Below are 26,127 nucleotides of genomic sequence, written 5' to 3'. Positions count from 1 at the left end.
TAAATTGCAGGCTTATGACTTTGACATAGAGTTTGTCAAAGGTAAGAAAAATGTGGTGGCTGATGCCTTATCTCAGAGACCTCACTTATGTGCTCTGGCAGAGATTTCAGGAGATTGGAGAGATCGGATTATAGCAGAGTATGTCGAAGATGCTTGGGCTTCTGGATTGATTTCAGGTACCATACAGGATGATCGCTATGAGGTAATAGATGGATTGATCAGAGTTCAGGACAGGGTTTATTTGATTCCATCATCACATTTGAGAGAGGCGATACTGAAGGCATTTCATGATGCACCCACAGCTAGACATCCGGGGGTCTTCAAGACCTACAGGCAGATCCGAGAGCGGTTTTCATGGAAAGGGCTCAAGGAATATGTTCAGAGGTATGTTAGGGAGTGTGTGGTTTGTCAACAGAATAAGGGAGAGCACACATTTCCTGCAAGTTTATTACAGCCCTTGCCCATTCCTGATAGGAAATGGGAAAGTATTTCGATGGACTTCATCACTGGTTTACCACGAGTGCAGGGAAGGGATTGCATCTATGTGGTGTTGGACCGCTTGACGAAGTTTGCTCACTTCTTTGCTATTCCGTCCACTTACACAACAACACAGGTGGTAGATCTTTTCTTTAGAGAGATATTCAGGTTACATGGGCTGCCCAGATTCATTGTCAGTGACCGGGATAGTAAGTTTATGAGTGTTTTTTGGCAAGAGTTGTTTAGGTTGTGTGGTACAGATCTTACACCTAGCACTAGTTATCATCCGCAAACAGATGGGCAAACAGAGATTGTGAATAAATGGGCGGAAGGATATTTGAGGAACTATGTAACTACACAACAAAAGGCTTGGATCAAATGGTTGCATATGGAAGAGTATTGTTATAACACCACTTATCATATGTCCATCAAGATGACTCCTTTTATGGCACTCTATGGTTATGAAGCACCTAGCTTCATGGATTTAGTTTTGGGGGATAGTAGAGTGCCCAAAGCCAAAAACTTATTGCAGGATAGTCAGGACATCCTGAAAGTGCTCAAAGAGAATATACAACAGGCCCAGAATCAACAGAAATTGTATGCTGATTAGCACCGAATAGAGCGTAGCTTCGAGGTAGGGGATATGGTTTACTTGAGGCTACAACCATATAGACAGTCATCGCTCAAGAAGAGCGGAGCTGAAAAGTTGAAACCTAGATTTTATGGTCCCTACAGGGTGATTCGTAAAGTGGGCAAAGTCGCCTATGAGCTTGAGCTTCCAGAGGGCAATCGAGTGCACAATGTGTTTCATGTGTCTAGGCTTAAGAAAGCCATTGGTCAGAGTGTAGTGCCTTCTGCAGATTTACCCCCTTTGGATGAGGAGGGGAAGCTTGTGTTAGTACCCGAGGCTATTCTGGACACCAGAGAGAGGAAGCTTAGAAATAGGATAGTGAAGGAGTATTTGGTCAGATGGAAAGACCTGCCGGAGGAAGATTCTACATGGGAGAGTGAGCAGGTTATTCAGCAGGTTGGACTGAGATTGCTTGAGGACAAGCAATTTCAAGGGGGGTGGACTGTAATGTCCCCATTTTAGCAGTTGACCAAGTGTGTGTGCGTTAGCCTTGTTCTACATGGTCCCGAGGGCTAACGAAGGGTTTAATGGGATCTTGGAGTGTTTTGGCGTAGTCATTTCCAGTTTGGGCCAAAACGAAGTTGATTTACTCAGTTTCAGGCATACTTACTATTTTTAGTAAGTCGACAGGACACAGTGCAGGTCAATTTTGGTGATTGGATTCGATACTCCTCGGTGAGAGCTTTCCGATGAGCTATCACTCGCATTATTCGAAGTCCGATTGCTAATACATTTTAATGCCTGAAGTTTTATTAAAGTAACGTCTAATTTAATTGTAAACTATTAAAGTGTTACTTTAATATTTATTTTATGGTGATGTGTACCCAAGGGAGACATAAGGGGTATTTTAATATATGTTTTATATATTACACATCTTTTATCCCACATTGCCCATATGAGTTGAGCGGACCCTTGGAAATAGAATAAAAGGAAGCATTTGTGGCTTCATTAGGCAGGTTGAATATGAGAAGAAATTGGTGTGTGAGTTGCAGCTCCGTTCTTGGCATTTGAGGACGTCTATCCTCTCTTGTAACATTCTAGATGTCATTCCCTTGGGGTTTGGCCTTTGGAATTCTTTGTTATTGACTTCATTATCAGGCAGTTTAGTTGCATTTCCGACTACAGGCAGATTTGGTATTTTGCTCATATCTTCTTCACTACTTGTCCGACGCTTATGCCGCTTTGAGGGAATGGTATTATGAAGGTAGTGGACTGATTGAAGGACAAAGTATTGTAGCAGCAAGTTCAAAAGCATGGGCTGGAGTATTATGTCAATACTGCTGAAGTAATTAGTGAGTTGATAAATTTGCCATGTATTTGGTTTTATGAATTCTGAAAATAACATTTTATTAGCAGCAGTTCATTTCCACTTTGCATATCATTGTAGTTTGTCTCTTGTTTATGTTGTATGATACCAATTCCATGCACGAAACACAACAAACAAATAAACGTTTGATTTCCGGAGTTATAAGGGGTTTAAAACATTAAACGGAGAAATAAGAAGTTGAATGCAAACTATTTGACATAATTCCTTTCAGCAATTTGGTTTAGTTTTTTTGGGAGATCCAAGGGTGCCCATTTTAGACTAGTTGCCAATTACTCATAGATTAAAATGATAAAAAAATAGTGCTCAAATGCATTTACACTTCTGTGATGTGTGATGTCAAAGTTGATGATCATCAATTTGTCAAATTGGAGATTTAGTTGTAGCACCAAGTCATGCATTTTTGTAGAGAATCTATACCTTGGGTACATGAATTATCAATGTGAACTGATGAAACAACACTTATATCCAAACCTCTACCTCTACCATGATAGGAAAAACAGTTTGAAAATCCACATTACCACCTTGAGTTTGACACTAATAAGAACAAAGGATATGTCATTTATATTGGCATCCTTTTGTGTTTGTCAATCCATTAATATTTGTATTTCTATTAACAATAATGATCACTCCAACTAGTCACTAGTTCTAAGTTCCTTTGAATTATTGTTTATCCCACCTTCTCCTAATTCAATGATGATGGCTGACCATAATAATGTGGTGATTATTATGTATTCTATTAATCAACAATTGGTTATGCATTATATATCATAGATGATTCATATTTTGTTTGGTTTCTGCATTTTATTGGCTTGGTCTTACTGGATAAATTGATTGTTTGCCCTAGTCAGCAATGAAGAGAAGAGAATTTAATTGTCACAAATATGTAACCCACGATATGTGCTACATATTCCTTACTTGAAATCCTTACCCTTCACTCATTGGGGCTTCAATACTTCTTCGATAATCATCTTCCTCTCAAAATCCTCTTTGTTTTTGTTCCAAATTTGTGTTTCCATCAATGCTTACATCGTAATCTCTAGATATAGACAAATGCAGGAGTTACAGACTTCAGTAATCTTTCTCGTGGTTACTTTTTCTTTCTTTTTTCTTTCCCTTTTCGATTTGTTGTAATAACCCTGTCTGTTTATATTTTAAACAAATATCAATTTTTTTTACAATTCAATGGTTTGACATTTCGTCGAACACTCAGCATACAACTCTGTTATAATTGTATGACATTGGAATGTATTTGATTCCTTTTGTGTTTTGAGAATATAAATGCTTCACACTAAAATTTTGAAGATAAATACTGAATTGATTTATTTTTAATAAAAGCTTGATGCTGCAATTAAATTGCTCAAATCATGTACTGAAAATTACATTAATTGATAAAGAACCTGAATTCAACATAATGGTGGATTTTCCTTGGCTAGCAACCTGAACGCAAACCACTATAAATTGAACCAGGCCACTAGGAAACAATTGTAGGCCTCCAGATTTAAAACAGCAGGCTTTATAGAGGTGTTTGCAGATTATAAACAAGCCAATTGCTTCTCTAGAGATGAATGGCAGCCTCTGCAATATGCACAGGTGTCTCCAAACCCCCACACACAAGTGTACTTTGATCACAACAGCTCCAGTTAGCTCATGCCTGGATCAAGGAATGACTTAGCTGTGAATTACCAGGCGCTTCTCAAATCCAAACCCTTATACTTCAGTAAGGGCATATCGAATCAGAACTTCAGGAAATGTCACAAAGATGTCAAAGCAAAATAAGATAATCAAATGATCGGATGCTTTACTCATCAAATGGGCTCATATTTATAATCTCCAAATGGTACAAAGTTTCCCAAATGAACTTCACTTAGGAATCTTCCGACATGCAACATTAAAATATAATAAAGTGCCATTATAAACTAATTTATTAATTGTTTTTGGCTCAGAAAATGACCTTTTCCACCATAACTTAAAATTTTGACAAGTGAGGCCACTATTGCTTGTTCCCATGATTTAAAACTTTTTGTCCCGGTTCCAATGAGCTATGATACTGAGGCAACCAACAAAAATAACAACCTCAGCGTATTTAGATGAATACTAATAATAATAATTCACCCATCTTGTGAAAACAACTGAAGAAGCATCAAAATCAAAATCTGACAACAGCAAAGTGATCCTAATGATGAAAGACGATGAATGAAGCGCACGGGGTGACTTATTATAAATAGATGCTCTCTCCAAGAGTCTTGAAGCTCAAACCAGAAGCTCGATATAAAAAATGAGAGCATTCTCCAACTTCTCTAACTCAACTAAGCTCTATCGGAACCAACATATTGACTTACAATAAATAGTAGGTCCCTCAAACGGAACCAAACACACCATAGGTTGCTGGAAAGCCTATAACCACACAACTGAGACCCTCAAATCCCATTGTCAGCTCATGAGGGTCGTGATGGTGAATTGACCTGGCCAGCTTCAGGAATCTGCTAAAAATGGGGACATAACATTTGTCAACTCTTTCATTCTTGATACCAATAATATCGCAAGAGGTGGATTAACCATATTGTATATTGCATGTTATAATGGCTTGAGGGAATGAGATTCACCCATTTTTCTATTTATTTCAGTTGGCTTCCCAACAATCGAGGTACATTCCTTATAATTTTCCAATCAATTCTAATACGCAATTTCATTTCACAGCAAGATAATAAAAGAATACCTCATGATGGCATTGACATTGACTATGAACATTTTGACTTTTTTTTTTCACCCCAATACATTTGCTAGGTGCATTGGGAAGCTCATCAAATGATTAAAATAGATCAAAGTTATCTTCTTTGCCTCCATCGCTCCCTATGACGATCTTCCAATGTAGTCTCATTTCCCTACACTATAAAATAAATATGTTGAGTCCATTACTTAGTTGCATTCTTATTGTAATCATCAAATAATGGCTACTTTTGTAATGGGGAGAAATTTGTCACCTGCTTTCGTCCTTTTGGGTCTACATTCACTATTGTCAAAAATCTACATTTTTATCATTCATAAAACTTCACAAGATTGGTTGAATGTGAATCATGAGGCATGTCCTTGTATTGAATTTAACTACAATTAATAGGTTTGGTAAGGAACCTACTTTGATACCATGTTAGATTTCCAGGATCTTTGCAAATGCAATTGCACTGCCATAATGTTTGGTATATGTTTTTCAAATGCAATATCCTCTCATATTTATATTGAGCATAGGTCATGAATAGACGGGACATGTCTATTCAATAATCAATTAATTAATATTAATCATAGTTATAGCTATATATATATATATATATAAAACAATAAACTTATATCTCAATGTAATGAGTATATATATATATATATAATATCTCATAGATAATTATTTATATAGGTTTAACTGACAGATGCTATTAAACATCAACACCAAGGAAAAGGTCAAGTTTAATAAGATAAGCCTACGGACGCTGTGCTTATTCATTAATTGGAAGGCTCCAATTGCAAGAGTCTAGGACTCTTCAATCAAATCATGCTAAGTGTATTTGTGGAGTCCACATAATACTTAACCAATTACTTGATTGGTCAGTAAAAGCAATGAAATTTCTCATTGGCCCATAAATTGGTACCCGATTGTAATTGGCCAAATATTAGTACTTGTAGGGCTCATTTGGTTGCTAGAATTAGTGATGCTAGAATTATCCAAATCTGGAATTTGGACAGCTCTAGAATTTCAAATTTGGATTATGGTTTTCAGAATATGGTTGAGACTATTTGGTTTACATAGAATTCATAATGAGAAGATACATTTCCTATGTTTGGTTCCATATTTTTGGATTTGGAATACTACTTGGATAAGCATTACACTTCTCCAAGAATTCATGTGTCCAGAAGCCCAAATTAGCCCATAGATGATTCTATGAACAAAAATGCATTCTTGCAAGTTCTACAAAATCATTATGAATACCTATTTTAATGCATTGACAAGGGAATGTGCAAGGTTTTGATTAAGACTTTCAACTTCGAGTCATTTTAAGAATTCCACTAAATCTACCTAGACATAAAATTAGCATGTATTGAGCAAACCAACATTTGTGGAGTGGTTTACTAAAAAGATGAAAAAGCGAATAATTAACAAATGAAATTGGCAAAACCATTGACAAAGCCTCACTGGATGGATGTCGTTCCCTATTTTTGTCGACACTAACAGAGAAGGGGAGCAAAGGGCAAGGAAGTTTTTGATTGCATTAGAAATTTAGTACCATTGATAACTGAAGAATTGGAGGAGGTAGATCGAACACATGCAATTCCATAGCGTGGAATTAGTAATTATTGTGTAAAATCTTCTCATGAGGTTCTTGCATGTTGTGAAGAAAGTAGAATGTAATCGCGAAAGATTTGTCAAAAATGCAAGTCCAAAAGATGAAAAAGTAAGGTGGACTTCAAAAAACTTATATTTCATTTCATTCTCCAATGTTCATTTTTGTGGAATTGGAATTAGAATGGGAATTTGTCCAATTACACCTATTTATATGGAAGATTGAATTTCAGTATTTGGGGGTAAACGGGGATACCAAATCCAAATTAATCCAAATTCCAATTCCTGTTTGGTGCATCCAAACTATGAATTACAAATTTTCTAGAATTATTGATGCCTATTCTTGTCCAATTCCGACAATTAAACGGGCCCGTAGCTATTGGTTGGATTAGGTTATGCTGGATAAATCTTGGCCCTTGATTCCAAAGCAATCCGAGCCACTCATTGTTCTGGGAACTAGTATAAAAGGGAAATCTTTGTCATTGGTAAATGCTGAGACATGGAGAAATTGTTGCCATAATGCTACCAAAGTAATTGCTAATTTATTGTTGGTCTTCATGGTGGATTACTTGTGTTGCTTCGTATTGTTGCATGCTTTCTACATTTCCTCTCTTAGATTTTGATTTTATTAATGTTGATTAAAGATAGTGTTTAGCTGAATGAATGATATTTTGGATGCATCTTTAGTGAACTTGTTCAGAACAAACCACTATCTATTTGATGATTATAAGTTTGCCTTGCGTGGTCAAATAACATATTTATGAGCTTTACTTAGATTATTGCTTGCCCATTGATATGCATTGATGGAATGGTAATAGTTTGAACACCTTACATTTACCTTAAGAGACGACACTTGGTTGATGTCAATGACTAGATTAAGTCTAGTTGATTTGCAAAGATATCTACATCTTCTTGCATTCTAGGAGTAGAATAGCTTTCTAAACCCTCTTTGTAGTTTGTTTGGTTCAAAATAGTTGAAGTAGTTGATATCCATTGATTGCACAATGTAAGTCCCTTTGTGATATCCAACATATTGCATCATTACAAGTGAGTGAAAGTCCACAATTAGGAGCTGTAGGGTTGTCTCATTTGGTCACACAATCCATATACATTGTTTAGCACATGAGCATCCTCATGGAAGGGAGAGTTGGAAATTTGGTGTTTCGTCTTGGAATACTAAGCATTTGATTCTACATGTTTTAGTAACATAAAATTTACATCAACATGTTTATTTCAAAACCTTACCTACCAAACATTACTTTCTATCTCTCTCCCATCTTCATTTTTTCTCTTTTATTAGTATACTCTTATCTTCTTCTTACATATTTCTTGTGTAGCTTTCATTGTTTCTTTCAAATGAACTATTTTTCTTATCATTACCACAATCTTTTTACCACTCAGTTATTGTGATTTTGTTGTTAACATACAACCGTGTTAATGTTTGTGGCCTTTAGGGAAAAGATCAACAATAAATAACTAAATATGCAAAAGTAAGCCAAGAGTGGCTACATATTTAATGTCAATATAATAATAATAATATGAAATATATTATTTTATTATATGATAATTCAATTAAGTCGGAAATCTTAATTGGCCCCATTTGAAGTGTCATGTCTTTTGGAAGACACACCTCTTCATCTCATATATATATATTATATGTGTTGGGTGGTGAATAAGGAACACACCAAAACATAATGTGCAAGTAATTATTCACCACTATTGCACTATACCTCTTCTCTGCCCTAAAATCTGAAATTTTAATATGGTAATAGAGCGGGTTCCTTCTGTAAAGCCTAGCAGCTTGAAGGCAGATCAACACAAGGCAACAAAATTAAGAGGACAATTGATCATTGAATCAAGTGGACTATTGCGATCAAAACTTTTGAAAGGAGCATCAAATAAATACTGGGAATGCTCGTGAAAGGCAGCGTCTTTGATTCCATTGCGCACATGATTCCAAAACTTTATTTTTGAATAATTCATCAAGACCGAGGAATGGATAAAACATAGAACTGTATATTCATAAGTGGTCCAATCCATTGCATTAGTTAAAATACACCAATGCAGGATTTAAGCATGAAATGAGTGAAGGAAAAGCCTAGATCAAACAAGTTACTAATAGTGCTATTGACTAAATCATTGGATTGGACATGTCTACTGTATCTTTTCTCAATTTCCCTTGGTGACAACGTGGAGCCTCTTATATGGTTATGTGGTATTGATAACATGATAAAGTTAAGGTCATGAACTTGATATGTGACTCATGGAGAGTGGACCGAATACATTCACCTGGAACATAAGCTGACCACCACTAACAAGCACTATGGGAAGAGTACGGGGATCAACAAACAAGGTGAACACGTAGTCTGAAAATGTAAGGCCTTTGCCAATCCCTAAACTGATGACTCAGTGCACATATACACCGTGCATGTTTGTGTTGGCTTAGAACATTGACAAAGGTAAACGATGTATATTGGAGAGTGAACTAAGTGCAGTTACTGAGCAAGGCCAATTAAATGAATCAATTTATTTACAAATTGCCTTGTACGATAAGGACTATGCGAGCTAACGAACATTGCATGGGTCATGTCGCTTGCGCGGGCCCAAGTCACATATTTATTTGCACCTAAAATGTAAGGGCATTGGAATATGTTTGAGGAGTCAAATATTGATTTAAATTGTAGAAGCCGAATGGTGTATCCAAGTCATAAGGTTCATGTCCCACTAGTCAAAGTTGTGTCAAAAGGTATGAACAATTATTAAGATTGGGGAACATACTCAAAGTAAGACATAATGAGGTTAGTTCATAATTATTATTTTGAATTATTACATTTATGTATATAAGATGGATAATTATTGAATACATGTAAAATGAAGAGTTCTCTTATGATTTTATATATATAAAGAAAATACCTATATTTGTTATTAAATTAATAACATTAACATTCTAAGTATTGTATTCCTAATTTAATAAACCTCATTTGTATTTATTGTATTTCTATACATAAGAGCTATGTTCCTTGATCTTCTCCTCCAAGAATGTTCTTGCAGGAAAAGAAGGATTGATATCAAAGTGCATAGAGGAAGCCGTCAAATGTCAAAGGGAATTATTTCCAAGAGCATTCAAACATTTCCAGGTGCATTCTAAACATAGCAGAATATTTCTTTTGTTAAAGGTTGAATGTCAATAGGGATATTACATTATATTCATTTGTGAGTACGAGTTAAAGAATTAAACTAGTTAAACCATTAATTCTGAGATAAATCTGGACTAAGTGACATAAACAAAAAATTCTCATGGTTTGATAATGACTCGTAACCCCTTGAGAAGTTATCTATAAACTTTGGCTAGATAAGGGGAGGGACCTTACAATGTACACATTGAGCGAGAGTCCTACCAAAAGTAGTTAAACCTAAACTTCAGAAGAGCAGATAGACAAACTCTTCACTAAGGGAGTAGATCACATTAAGTGTCATGGACTCAAGTTACTTCAATTTGGTTAGACTTAAAAAAATCGTGGATAAATTGGGAACTTGCATACGTGGATTGATTCCATCTTAGAGATCCTCGAACTTAAGAGGGAGTTTATATATGAGCCTACTTTCACCTAGTTTTTCATTATAAACTCCTCCTTTGGGGATTCATATGTATAAGCATTTCTTTTATATTAGCCAAGACTATATTTAGCCTAGGCTACATTATTGGTTGCATTTGTTATGATCATTGGCTATGTTATAGCAGAGACTAACCTCTTTTATATAGTTGAGTCTATAATTGAGATATTTGGGTATTTTGCATGATCATTTCTTTGATATGTGAATATAGCATAGACTATATTGTTTGTAAGCATATGTGGCTAAATTCATCTATGTGATTATATTTTTTATGATTTGTGGATAGTGGCAATCCACAGTTTGAGTCTTCTCAACTCAAGGATTGAGTACTGGGCGGACTTAATGTCTGGATACTAGTACTTGAAGCACTTGGTGAATATCATGTCTATGATATTAAGATACCAATGCAGGTGACATCATGGATTTGATGCCGGATTTAGTACTTGGTGGACTTAATGTCCAAATACTAGTACAGGTAACATCATGGATTTGATGTCAGATTTATTACTTGGTGGACTTAATGTTCGGATACCACTACGGGTGACATCATGGATTTGATGTCAATTGATTCCTTGTGACTCGTGGATCTTGGATCCACAAGTTGAGTACATGGTGACATCATGGACTTGATGTTGGGAAGCCATTACTCGGAGCATTTAGTGAATATCATGGACTTGATATTCGGCCAATGCTTTTGATATTGGTTGAGTCAGTTAGACTCAAGAGACTAATACTTAAGAGTATATGATGATGACTCTAAGATCTATATGAGTTTTACATCATGAGATGATGAATGGGATATATAATAGATTTGAGATCTGTTGAAGGTATGTTTTTGGTACCTCTACCAATTGTGAAGATAGAGAAGTTGAGGTCTTTTATAGACTTGAGATTTATTGGTTGATCTTCTTCTCAATTCCAAGAGGGGGAGTTAATGTTTGTGGCCTTTATGGTAAAGATCAACAATAGATAACTAAATATGCAAAAGCAAGTCAAGAGTGGCTACATATTTAATGGCAATATAATAATAATAATATGAAATATATTGTTATTATTAAATGATAATTCAATTAAGTGGGAAAGCTTAATTGGCCCCATTTGAAGTGTCATGTCTTTTGGAAGGCGCACCTCTTCATCTCATATATATATATTAGATGTGTTGGGTGGTGAATAAGGAACACCCCAAAACATAATGTGCAAGTATATATATATATTAGATGTGTTGGGTGGTGAATAAGAAACACACCAAAACATAATGTGCAAGTAATTATTCACCATTGTTGCACTAACCTCTTCTTTGCCCTAAAATCTGAAATCTTAACAAACTGTGTATTTTTTGAGCCAAACTCATTGACCTGTGTTTCATGAGTAGTGGTTCACAAGAACCCATTTCTCATGATAATGAATGGAAAACTTAGCACTCATTGCATCTAGGCGATGCTTATAGAGGTGAAGTGCTGAGACATTTCGGGAGGTCACTCATCTTAGTAATACTCCATCCCAAGTGCACTTAACCACGAAGTTTCCTCCAAGGTCAAGCCCTCTTTTCTTGCAAACCCATTTGCAAAACTTTCAGCAAGTGTTATGAACCATTCATTAGAAAGCCCCTTAGGTCATCAATTGATAAGGAGATATTTTCCACCAAGTCAAATTGTGACATTACTATTAGGATTCAACTATATAGTTTTTGAATCAAACTCATTGACTCATGTTTCATGAATAGTGGCTCACAAAAACCCAACTCTCATGAGAATAAATCGAACACAAAGCACTCATTGTATCTAGGTGATGCTCATAGAGGTGAAGCACCAAGACTTCTTGGGAGGTCACCCATCCCAATACTACTCCAGCTCAAGCATGCTTAACCGCAGATTTTCCTCCAAGGTTAAGCTGACTATGCTTGCAAACCCTTCAACAAGTGTTGTGCTTTATGAACTATTCATTAGAAAACCCCTTAAGCTCGTCACTTTATAAGTAGGAGATGTTTTCCGTGGCAAGTTAAATTTGTTATATTGCTCTCAGGACTCAACTATGTAGTCTCTGAGACAAACTCATCAACTCTTGTTTCATGAGTAGTGTTTCACAAGAACTTTTCTGTCATGAGAATGAATAAAACACTTAGCACTCATTGCATCTAGGCAATGCTCGCAGAGGTGAAGCACCAAGACTTCTTGGGAGGTCACCTATCCACCCATCCCAGTACTACTCCAGCCCAAGCATGCTTAACCACAACGTTTCCTCCAAATTAGGCCCACTTTTCTTGCAATCCCATTAGCAAAACCTCTGAGGTTATCACATCACTTTTCCTGTCAAATAACAGAGTTTAATCTATTTTAGATTGCTCATTTTATTTAATTATTGTTTTTTTGCCATTTTTGTCCTTCAATTGTTTCCTGCACTATTGTTTTCCCAACTTGAGCTCTTAGGCACTATATGCTCAAATATATTTGCAATCCACCCAGCATTTGCATCTCATGTTGACGATGGATCACAGAACACAATTTGAAACATTAGTGAGAAAAAAACTTCACAGTTTCTTTTCCTAAAGTCATCTTCACTCTCTAATTTTATGCAAAGTCAAATATCCCATTCACCTAATGGAAGACACTGTAGCTCTTATAGTCCATGCCTAAGATATAATGAAAAATCTGTTACTGAGTTAGGCAAAAACTTAGGCCTAATTGGGTAAGAGTCTGGAATGGGATCAGACTTGGCTGGACTTGCATTTGGATTAGTCTAGGCCTAGGGCATAGTATTTGAGGGGCAGGTTCATTTGGAGTCGTTCACAGGTGCATTTGGGTGTTCCATCTACAGTGAGGCAGTTCTTGGGTGATTTTTGGGCAATTTCTACGGTGGGGGATAGTTTCAGTGTGTCTTATTTGACTTTTGACTATCAAAGTCTTAGCCTAAACTGTAAACTGATGGCCATTTTTGGTTGTTTTTTAATTGACAATTGACTAGACAAACGCAAATATCTTCTTTTGGACAAGTAAGCAGTGCCAGATTATGGTTCGCAATCACCATAATGAGCAGCACTGTGAATCTTCTCTGATTTTGTAGCCATTCTCACTTCCAAAGAAGTCTAAGTGCCAGTGTAATCTTACTGCAGGAGGTGGTTGGGGCTTGTGGTTTCTCTAGTCTAGCTACATCTAATGTCAACGATGATGATGTCATTGGTCTTGATGAAGATGCTTAGGGCACTGTTTACTGATTGTATTTTTAGTATGCAAATTTAATATCTATCACAACGTTGGAATTTGATAAATTGATATTGAATAAATACAAGGACAATTGATATTGAATAAATATAAGGACACTTTTTACTGATTGAATTTTTAGTATGCACATTGAATATCTATCACAACATTGGAGTTTGATAAATAGATATTGAATAAATATACTGTATTTTAAAATTGCAATAGTTATGTCCAGTTTTGTATATCATATGCATGACATGGGGTGTTCTGAACTTAATTCCTGTTTTAAGGCTGCAAATTTATAATCGTTTATTTATATTTTACATATGTACCCAGAATGTATACACCCTAAAAATTTTATACTCCTTACAGGCCTACTGTAGTGACGTATCTGAAGTGACGTATCTGAATCCAATTGGCAGTTGAGAAAAAATGCTTTCATACTTCAAATAGTTAAGATCCATTTGTAATATTTTTCTTTCTAGCCATATCACACTTTCAAAAGTAGTATGGTGGTAGCGTAGTGTTTTTAGTTTGATGGGAAGAGGATGCTAACTGTACAGATGGGGCATAATTTCTTAAGTGTTTGGGCAAAGGATTTTTTTTCACTAGTGTTGCCTTTGGTTTTGCAGGAGGCACAAAATGCAATTAAGTTCAAAAAGCTGTATGGAGACAGGCCAGATGTTTTTGTCCCTGAGATTTTTTGGGATTATACTAGTACAAAAGTTTTAACAATGGATTGGGTGGATGGTGTGAAGCTCAATGAACAAGAAGCTATTAAAAGACAAGGTCTGGATCTTTTAGTGCTGGTGAACATAGGCATTCAATGTAGCCTAAGGCAGCTTCTTGAGTATGGTTATTTTCATGCAGATCCACATCCAGGGAATCTCCTTGCCACACCTGAGGGGAAGCTTGCATTTTTGGATTTTGGAATGATGAGTGAGACACCTCAACAGGCTAGGTTTGCCATCATTGGTCATGTAGTTCACATGGTCAACCGAGATTATGAAGCTATGGCCCGGGATTACTATGCATTAGATTTCCTGTCACCTGATATAGATGTAACACCTATTGTTCCAGCATTAAAAAACTTCTTTGATGGTGCACTGAATTCAACAGTCAGTGAGCTGAACTTTAAGACTATTGTGGATGGATTAGGGGCTGTTCTATATGAATATCCTTTTGACGGTAAGTTTCCTATGTGCATGGGAATAGGTGATGTAATGTAAATTGCATATAAATTCTGTTAAAAATTTCTGCATTCACTACAAAGGTAAGTTTTGGAGAGAACTGTGTAGAAGTATTTCTTCCGTTGAGATATTTTTGTCCAAAAACCAAATTTGCAATTATAATGGGCTGTGGAAGCTTTACATTTTTAATTGTATACTTATATTCCTTAATCTAATGTTCAAGTTTCTAAGATCTTCATGCCTTTTCTGCATGCCAGTTTCGTAGGCGAATAAATTTATCTTTGACCAATGTTTATGTAAACTTTCATTTCATATTAGAGTTGATTGCATTGGGCTGTGGATTGATAGGTTGATCATATCCATATAGAGCCTTTTCAAGGTTGCATAGGGATGGGGGTGTTAGAAACAATAGTTCACCAAGATAACTGAGAGGGGGTGGTGGGGAAGGTGGGGGGTGAATTAGTTATCCAACACTTAAAACATTTATCCTCTTTAAAAAAAACTTAATCATTCAACCAAAGTAAACAACAACCATAAAGATGCACATAAGCAATTACACCAGATATGTTGACTAGGGAAACCCTTGATCAGAGGGAAAACCCTGGTGGGAATGATGCCCACAAGATGATGTACTAATATAAATATTCCTTGTTAGAGGATGGAGCCTGTTAGAAGTCTATTACAACATTTAGTACAAAGAGTCCCTATTAGGAGATTCCAACTCTGTTAGGAGTTGTGGAAGATAGTTGAACCCATTGTTCAAACAACTTCAGGATCAGATCAATGAACCCACTGTCCAATTGACCTCGGTACTATTCCTTTTAGAATAATAGATGTGAAACAAGATTCTACTTCTTCCTCTGTCTATTACATTGGACTTCTTCTCCCTCCGACCATGCAATCAGATCTGGAACTCAATTCTCAATAACAATAACCCTTAAGGTCACTTACATGCATAGGTAAATCACTTTGCTTCCTCAATAGTTCATAAGTCTCATGTATTCCCTATATATTAAATACGGAAAACTATCTTTCCTTTATACCATGCCCAATAATAAATGCTTGAGTCACTTAATTAAAATATGTCAATTAAATGAATACACATTTAATTAACGCTGTCGGCTCACAATCATAAGAAAACTTTTACTCGTGCGACTTCCGTACATGCACATTCTCTGACGTCATCATTGGCCAGTGTACTGTCTCCAGTTAACTGCGCAACCTTTCATTACATTTCTAATAAACTGCAGCAATCACACAATAGGAACTGCTTTCCTAATACTATGGTTCCATATGGTTCTTTGTAGATTAATAATATCTTTCGTATACAGTCAATTCAGGTTCTGCGCACTTGTAACACACACATACTGTAGTGTACATTGACAACTGCGCATCAATAGATGAGTAATGTATTGTTCTTAATACAAAGATCACAGTCTACTGTTCTGTTAGTCTTCATAAACTTACTACTATGTTGTCATCAATGATAAACACAATCATGGATACATCATATCAATATTCTGCAATGCTCCTCCATAGTGATAGCATCAACATTCATGCTACCAATCTCCCCCTTTGGCATTGATGGCAACATAGATGAAAAACATCTAAGTTTCAAGAATACCAAGTATATAGATCAATCAAAACATCATGCATCATGTTGTCATTTCTTCCCCATAGAATGTTTTTCATGTCACTCTCTCCCCCATTGACATCAATGTCAAAGGTTAAGGTGTAATACACAAATAGTTCAATTTCTCAAAGATACAATAACCTATTAGTACGATGACAAGCCGGTCTATTGCTTTACAATAAATCCATAAATAGCTCAAGTGTCTAGAGACATTATTGCATACTAATTGCCAATTACCAAGAGTCCTTTGTTGACTCTGTGCATCACAAATACTCCCCCATTGAGGAAGCATCAGCATTCAGTATAGTCTAACAATGGTGCTATGTATCCTGGATTGATGCACTTTTGCATCTTCTATTCTAAAGTAGGGAGGGGCATAACCCCAAGCATACCTCTTAGGTACTCAAATGTGTCCTTCGGTAAGGCCTTTGTGAAAATGTCTACAATTTGTTCCTTAGTGTTAATATACTCCAATTTGATTTTTTTCTCTACAACTTTCTCTCTCTACACATGATACTTTATAGAGATGTGCTTAGCCTTAGAATGCACAAGAAGATTCTTAGACATGCTTACTGTACTTGTGTTATCACAGTAAATGATAACAGGTTCTTTGAATGTAATTTCAATATCCTTCATCATCTGCTTCATCCGTATAACTTGATTATAGTTGTTTGCTGCTGCAACATATTTTGCCTCTTCAGTACTCTATGAAGTGCAATTTTGTTTCTTGCTAAGCCAAGAAACTAATCTTCCACCAAGAAAGAATGCCCCTCCATTGGTGTTTTTTCTGATCATCCACATCTTCTGTCCAATCAACATTAGTATAAGTGCAAAGAGTAAAATCATTACCTCTGTCATACCAAATGCCATAATCAGATGTCCCTTTCAGATATTTGAATATCCTTTTTACTGCTGCGTAGTAATATTCTTGAGGATCAACTTGAAATCTTGTCACAATTCCAACTGCATTAGTTATATCTAGAATGAGTTAGATACTGCAATCCTCCAATCATAGATCTGTACTTCTTTTGTTCAACAACAGGTGTCTCATCCTTACTAGATAACTTGTGACTGGTTACCATAGGAGTTCCAACAGGTTTACAATTATCTAGTCCAAATCTATTTAGCAAATCTTTCAGATACTTGGTCTAAGAAATAAAGATACCTTCTTTGTTTTGAACAATTTGCAATCCTAAGAAAAAATTCATTTCTCTTATCATACTCATCTCCAATTCATTCTTCATATCTTCTGAGAATTTGTTACAGGCTTCATCATTTCCTCCAAAAATAATATCATCAACAAATACAATGATTATCAACAAACCATTTTCTATTTCTTTCAAGTACAAGTTGTTGTTTGTTGTTCCTTTAGCAAATCCAAGCTTTGCTAAGTATTTATCCAACCTTGCATACTAGGTTCTAGGTGCTTGCTTTAATCCATACAAGGCTTTCTTTAATTTGCAAACCATATCTTTCTCTTATGTCAAAGGAAAAGCTTCTGGCTGCTCAATAGAAACTTCTTCTTCAAGTTCTCCGTTCAAGAATGCTAACTTAGTTCATCCACCTGATATACCTTGAAGTTTTTATTTGTTGCATATGCCAAGAACATTCTGACTACTTCCATTCTTGCTATAGGTGTATATGTTTCCTCATAGTCTATTTCTTCTTGCTGAGAATAGCCTTTGCATACTAGTCTTGCTTCGTTTCTTATTACTTCTCCTCTATCAGATCTTAAGCTCTTGATTTTAACTCCAAATTCATTCTCTATTTTGTTCTTGAATATCTTGAATTTCTCAAATGCTTTTGATTTTTCTTTAAGAAAAGCTACCCACATCATTCTGGTAAAATCATCAACAAAAATCATCAAATACCTTTCTCCATAGAATCCTCTTGTTCTTGAAGGACCACTCAAATCTGTATGGACCAATTCCAGCTTCTCTGTAGTGCCAAACTTTTTGCTAGGAAATGAAGCTTTCTTCTACTTAGCCAAGATACATTCCTTACAAATAATGTCAATAGGTTTAGTGATCTTAGGTAAATCTCTCACAGCATGTGTATTACTGACTTTCATGATGTTATCAAAGTTTGTGACAAAATCTTTTGTGCCATAACCAACTGTTGTCAACGTTAGCTACTAAACATGTTATTTCGGTGGTGTTCAACTGAAATACATTACCTTTGGTTCTTGTGCCAGTACCAAGCAAATTTCCTTCCTTGTCCTTGATGATACATGTGTGATTACCAAACTGTAATTGGTAACCCTTGTCCATAAGTTGTCCAACAGTTAACAAGTAATGTTTCAGTCCATCAACAAAGTAAACACCATCAGTATTTGTTTTACCATCAAGTGTGATAGATCCAATTCCTGTAATGTGACAGGCTACATTATTCCCTACTCTGACAATCCCTCCATCATGATTTTTGAATTTGACAAATTTGCTCATATCACTAGTCATGTGACGTGAACAACCACTATCAATGATGCAATCTTTTCTTTCAACTTGTGAGATCAGTGCACTTTCTTTTCTGATTTCTTTGTCGAGATCATCCTCCTTTATAGCTACAAATCCCAATTCATCTTCACTTATGCTTTGATCATATTCTTTTTCTTCTTCTTCATTAGCATATAAGCAATTTCTAGATTTTCTAGGTCTAAATCGTCCCTTATACTTCTTTTCTCTTTCAGGGTAGTTAGATGTATAATGACCATATTCATTACATGTCCAACACTTAAAGATATTCTTACCATCTTTTTCTCTTTCCACAAGAAGAGCCACTCCTTTGATCTTTTCCTCAATAGTCTTGCTGCTGCTAGCAATGTCTCCTTGTGCTTTTGTTTTCTTTGCTAGACCAGGTTTAATATTTAATGCACTAAATGCTGTCTCAACTTTTGCTAATTCTCTAGATTGTTTCAGATTGAATTTTGTAGCTTCCAATCTACCAAGCAATGTTTCTTTGGTGAAATTATCGGTATATGGTATCATCAGCTGAATCATTTCTATTATTGTCTTGAAGGTGGTGTTAGACTTCCATATTACTTCATCATCCGATTTCTTTGCACCATGAGATGTGATTTTTGCAACAATCTCAGATATTCTGCCAATATAGCTTCTTACAGATTCACCTTCCATCATTCTAGCATCTTAAAATGCACAATGCAAATTTTGTAATCTAACTCTTTTTGCATGTGTATCACCCTCATAATTAGCTTCTAAAGTTTTCCAAATTTCATGAGATGTTTTGAGTAGTTTTACTTGACTATACTCACTTTCAGGTAGAGCTGACAATATTGCTTCTCTTGCCCTTATGTTGCACATAAATACTTCTCTCTGCTCCTCAGTACAGCTTTCAAGATTGTCTTCTTCCGCAATATTCTTAGATGCCTTGGTTGCAGCCAATATCCTGGACCCATGCACAAAAGATGAGTCTTCATCTTATCCTTCCAGCTGTCGTAATTGGTGCCATCAAATCTCGGACTTTCCTTTCTGAACATGTTTGCCTTGGATCTCCTAAAGTTGTTAAACTTTTTCTTCAAGGACCTGAAGCTCTGATACCAATTGTTAGAAACAATAGTCCACCAAGATAACTGGGGGGGGCGGGGGGGGGGGTGGGGGTGTGAATCAATTATCCAACAATTAAAACATTTATCCTCTTTAAACAAACTTAATCATTCAACCAATGTAAACAACAACCATGAAGATGCACATTGGCAATTACACCAGATATGTTGACTAGGGAAACCCTTGATTAGAGGGAAAACTCAGGTGGGAATGATGCCCACAAGATGATGTACTAATATAAATTTTCCTTGTTAGAGGATGGACCCTGTTAAGAGTCTATTACAACATTTAGTACAAAGAGTCCTTGTTAGGAGACTTTGAATCCTTGTTAGGAGATTCCAATCTTGTTAGGAGTTGTGCCAACCTTGTTAGGAGTTGTGGAAGACAATTGAACCCACTATTCAAACAGCTCAGGATCAGATCAATGAACCCACTGTCCAATTGACCTTGGTACTATTCCTTTCAAAATAATAGATGTGAAACAAGCTTCTACTTCTCTGTACAATACGTCGGACTTCTCCCTCAGACCATGCAATCAGATCTGGAACTCAGTTCTCAATAACAATAACCCTTAAAAGATCACTTGCATAGGTAAATCACTTTGCTTCTTTAGCGCTCTGCTTCCTCAGTAGCTCGCAAGTCTCATGTATTCCCTATATGTTAAACACGGAAAAATATCTTTCCTTTCTACCATGCCCAATAATAAATCTTTGAGTTGGCTTCCCACTTAATTAAAATATGTCAATTAAATGAATACACATTTAATTAATGTTGTCAGCTCATAGTCATAAGCAAACTTTTACTCGTGTGACTTCTGTACATGCACATTCTCTGATGTCATCACCGGCCAATATACTTTCTCCAGTTAATTGTGCAAGCTTTCATTACATTTCTGATGAACTACAACAGCCACACAATAAGAACTACTTTCCTAATACTCTGGTTCCAAACGGTTCTCTGTAGATTAATAATATCTTGTATATACAATCAATTCAAGTTCCGCACACTTATCCTTGTAACACACACATATTGTAGTGTACTTTGACAATTGCGCATCAATAGATGAGTAATGTATTGTTCTTAATACAAAGATCACACTCTGCTGTTCTGTCAGTCTTCACAAACTTACTACTATGTTGTCATCAATGACAAACACAGTCATGAATACATCATATCAATGTTCTACAATGCTCCCCCCATAGTGATAGCATCAACATTCATGCTAACAGAGGGTACTTGTGGGGTTATTAGGGTACTGGTATGGGTACATGCACGACCATTTTTCATAATAGGGGATGGGGGTACTTGGGTATGTCAAACTTTATTTTTAATTATACTTTTTTATTTATAGAAAATCTGAAATTATGAGTCATGACAATGGTTTTTCAAAAACAAGAATAGTGATGAAGTTTGCAAAGTAATGTATTCTTTTCAATTTCAGATTTGCTATATGTTTGTAATAAAAATATATGATAAATGTTTAGATGCATAACAGAGAAAGCAGACTTTAAACATGAACAAGAAGGTTGTAAATCATATGACAATGACATATTGCAAATGATAAACTTCTAACTTGAACAGTAACAAAAGTTTATTGTTAATCAATATTGCATTAAAGTTTCAAACTGATTAGGTATTGAAGTAAGCTTGATAGATAACAAGCTGATATGCAAACAAAAAACTGAAAAAAAAAATTCAGAAATCTTAATCAAGGTCCTAAGCTATGATGCTCTCCGCTGAGTACTCGATACATGGGTATGTGGGTACGAGTATTAGGGGTGTGGGTACGAGTACCCATGCAACCTTGAGCCTTTTCTATTGTAATTAAAGAATATTTTCATACAATATTAGATAAAGGTCATTTCAATCTAAGCAATCATTTTATCAATTTTATGTCGCATAAATGTCTCTAATGTCTAACATCTCCCTTGATTGAATACCATAAAGATGTTATCATATTCTAAATTTTTAATTTTGCTGGAGAAAATTGTCAGTTGCTATGAATTTTATTTTTCAAGATTGAAGACTTCTTGACATTGATTTTACTAGCAATCCAAAATATATAGACTGTAGCAAAAGCCATGCGTTTTACAAAGGCAGAAAAAAACACCAATTAGTGAAGCAGATTGATGTGTGTATTGTGTACATGACAAAGCTTCAGATGCTGTGTGCTAAAATTCAACTATTATTAACAAGTCTTAGAAAGCTGCCTCTGGGGTCTCAGTATTGTTTGTTGACACAGTCAAAACTAATATATGTTAAGGTGTAGTGGTTTTTTCTTGAACATGGACTCTGCCACATTGTTAATGTATATGGTTGTCATCATGAATATTTAGGATTTAAAAGTCACACAACATCCTATTTTATGAAGCGAAAATTATTTTTGAACACTTTCTGACATATGAAGCTATGAAGATAGAAGTACAAAAGCCACATGGCTACAACACTTAATATTCGCAACAAACAATGAACAGACAATTTTCGACCAAGTATATTGATTAGAGTGTCCATACCTAAATCTTGTTGATGAAGGTAAAATCACCTTGATAACAATGCACACAAATATACCTATCTAGGTGAGGTCTCAATGACCTGATTGTTAAGAGTAATCCATTACAAGCTCTATATTTTCTTGGTGAGATCCATCAATTTAATAGTCCATCACGCAATAAATATGCTTTGTTACTGAAGGAGGCAGTTAAAAAAAACATTTCCTTTTCTATCATTAAATCTAGTTCCCCATTATGATATGATTGTTTCTATCATATGCTCGAAAGAATTATAGAGTTTGTTTCTCTTTATTTTAGTGTTATGGTGAATATGATGTCTTGAGGAACCAGTGAAAGTATGAAACCAATAGGGTTAGGGAAGTCAGTTGGGGCATTGGCAGTGCTAAATTGTTTGAATTTATAATTGATCTGATTAATGTGTCTCCTTTTATAATAACTATTCTCAGTGCGCAACAGTTAGAGAAATTTAGTTGGAAGCTTGTTTATAACAAGTCTTATCTTGCAGTTCCAGCATATTATGCTTTGATACTGAGGTCCCTGACAGTTCTTGAAGGGCTGGCTCTTTATGCTGATCCTAATTTTAAAGTACTCGCTGCTTCATATCCTTATTTTGCCAAGAGGCTGCTGACAGATAAAAATCCTTACCTGAGAGATGCCCTCATTGAGCTGCTTTTCAAGGATGGACGATTCAGGTACTATCTTCTGGTAACCTATTTTCTTTAATGTGACGCTCATGCTCTGAATTTTTTAAAAATCTAATAGTAAGGAATTCAATATGATATTTTGATTTTTAAGTTTGCATCAGCACTCAAGTGAGCAGTTCATAGTTGTACCATATATTTGTGGGTGAATTGCAGGTGGAACAGACTTGAAAACCTTCTTGTCCAAGGGCGCAAAGATAGTGATTTTGCTGCTAAAGATGCTTTACAGCCTGTCCTGAAGCTTTTGTTGGGGCCTGATGGTGAAGAACTCCGTACATTAGTTGTCAAAGAGGCTGTAAGGGTTGTTGAAGCTATTTTATTGGGAACAGCCATAGATAGTTACAATTCTGTGCCAGGTCCTATAAGGACCCTTATTCCTAGTGGAAGTGCTAATGGATTTTTGAGAATGAATGAGAATGAACAAGCAACAATGCTTGAACTCCGAGATCGAGTGCTTAGAATATGGGGTCTTCTTCGCTCTTCAAGAGGATTTGATCCTGATTTGCTGCAGCCAATTGTAGAGGTATGTTGTCTTCTCAATAATTAAGAGTAGATCTGATTACAGTTATATAATTATGGCTTGTAATTGTTACAGTTAATAGAAGTTTTGCAATACAAATTACTTTTTGACAACTTCATTTTACTTTCTTGGAGTATGATCCCATGCTGCCCACTTTTTTGAGGGTTTCGCCGAGTGCTTTATTCCTTGCTATAATAAAAATGGTCTATTTACTTGACCATTAAATTTGTAATCCATGATAAGGAAATGGGGAATGTTATTTGCACTGACAAATCCATTGGGACATTTAGGCTGTGAATATGAGCATCTAGTGCGACCACTAAGCATCTTAGATTTTATGTTGTACCAAGGTGATAAGCTAGGTTTGAGGTTCAACCTGAATGAAGATTTTTGTAAGGTTCTATAGGAAAACTGCATCTTTTCCTAAGGTTCTTGATTTCTTTACCAGATTCTATAAGGACCCTTATTCCTAGACTTTGCCTTTTACAATTTTGTCAGGTTCTTAAGTGCTTGGGAAGGAAATTTTGCTAGAATGTTTAGCTTTTAAACTTCATATGAAATTTGGCTAGAATGTCATTGCCTGTTAATAGATAATGCTTTTCTTTATTAATATTGACTATTAATCCAAAGTACTTCTTTTCCAGATACTTCAACAACCTGAAGCTCGGGATATAGGAGGCCGTGTTGTAGGAGGAATAACACAGCGTCTTGCAGCACGCTTATTGCAACAAGTCCTCCGACCAGCAAGTCCTGTACCTACTTAAAGATAAATTCTTTTATTTTTTTTGATCTTTTCCATTAGCCCAAAGAAACTATAACAACACACTTTGCATTTCCTGTATAGTAACTATATCTGCAAAGTTATAAATGTAATATTCTTTATTTAGTCTTGTACGGATTAAGTGCCTCTGTAACAAGGAAAAATGTAGAAGAAAGTCATCTATAAATAACGTTTTTCAATCAATCCATCAATTCTATGTACTATTCAAGTTGGAAGTGGGGATTAGCTTGTAAGTCATGTTGGCTAGCAAGATTTGTAGTCAACCTTTTATATTTTGTATTATATCACACTTTGGTAAGGCAGATTTTAGTTGAAGTTTGTGGTGAGAGTGGTGAATATACTGATGATCGATGCAAACTGAACTCACTAAGTTTCTTCCCAGAAACGTCACTCATGGCTTGTATAAATCCAATGTCTACTATTTATCACAATTACCAGTTAATCAATGCACACAATACATGTTAGTAAAGTCGGGTCCAATTTCCACTGGGGCTTAATATCATTTGCATCATCAGAACTAAATTTTTTTTGTGGGGATTAATTATATCGTGTTAAAATTGACTAGTTAAAATTGCTGTTCTGAAAAAGTCCATTTTTTCTTCTGCAGGAGGTGACTCTGGTATAATGTCAAAAATAGAATATAATTACAATGTTTCAAACATAGATAGACATTCCATTTATACCCTAGTTCCCAAACTCGGACTCGGCAAGGCCGAGCTCAACTTGTGACTCAGCTAGGACTCGACAAAATGAAAAAAACCCCTTGAGATTTAGAGATGTAAACGATTTAAAACTTATTTCATGCACCTATATTGAATATAACTTGAAATACTATAACATCATGAGATAGAAGCTAATATAAATGATAAATCCATCACATGTAAAATGTAAATTGTAGCTGAAGTAAATAGAAAACATAGGATCATATGCCAGACATGTAGAATTATAAATGTTGTCAAATCATGAATGAATGTAAAATCCATGAAATATATGTTATCAAATGTTCCATGAAACACATATGTGTACCTATAAAGTCTAAAGTGTAAACAATAACACTATAAACAAAAAACAAGTCTATCTGCAGCTCGCTTTCTGGTGATTTTTTAAATTTTGCAGCCGAATCTTAAGTAAATGCGGCAAAAAACGAGTCAATCTGCAACTTGCTTTCTGCTGATTTTTCATTTTTACAACCGAATCTAAGTATATGCGGTCATTGTTTCCATTCCCACAAATCTTTCAAAATGCATCGTCTTGAATGTTAAAGCTGTACTCCTACAAATTGATATTTTCAACAAACAACAATAACTCCCATCCTACTGCTAAATAATTTCAGTCTGTCTTCTCTTTAAATACCATTCTGCAACCTTCATATAGTGCATTCTATGCCATTTTGACTCAGTGTAACTTGGTCATTTAGATAAGGCTAAACCATCACCTTTATGTAAAAAATTTCCCATATTAACTTTGAATATTGATGGATTATTCTCAATGAGTTGATTAGTTTCTTTGATACTCTGCATCTTTAGATCTTGTCCATTCCAGTTAGTCCAGACTCTTGGTAGATGGGATGTCCATGGTTTTGTCTTAATATTGAACAAAAGTTGAATTCTAGTAGGGGAGCATTCTTTAGTTCTAATAAGGGATCGTAGCTGATTTTGTAG

General features: G+C 35.5%; 1 protein-coding gene across 1 annotated transcript in view; it reads left to right on the top strand.

Moving 5' to 3' along the window:
- The window catches only part of LOC149563958 (Protein kinase superfamily protein), a 140,413-nt gene extending 115,478 nt beyond the window's left edge, over positions 1 to 24,935 (top strand). Inside the window, exons 4-7 of the mRNA XM_089827063.1 lie at positions 14,204 to 14,759; positions 22,970 to 23,156; positions 23,322 to 23,688; positions 24,330 to 24,935. Of these exons, the coding sequence (XP_089683189.1) occupies positions 14,204 to 14,759; positions 22,970 to 23,156; positions 23,322 to 23,688; positions 24,330 to 24,449 (1,230 nt within the window). The 3' untranslated portion in view covers positions 24,450 to 24,935. The remainder of the gene's footprint in view (positions 1 to 14,203; positions 14,760 to 22,969; positions 23,157 to 23,321; positions 23,689 to 24,329) is intronic.
- The last annotated feature ends 1,192 nt before the right edge of the window (positions 24,936 to 26,127 follow it).

The sequence above is a fragment of the Cupressus sempervirens genome, chromosome 4, assembly GCF_028749045.1.
Source record: "Cupressus sempervirens isolate cs-2001-9-10 chromosome 4, ASM2874904v1, whole genome shotgun sequence".
NCBI lineage: Eukaryota > Viridiplantae > Streptophyta > Pinopsida > Cupressales > Cupressaceae > Cupressus > Cupressus sempervirens.
The sequence above is the reverse complement of the archived record's forward strand: the minus strand, read 5'-3'. Positions and strand labels throughout refer to the sequence as shown.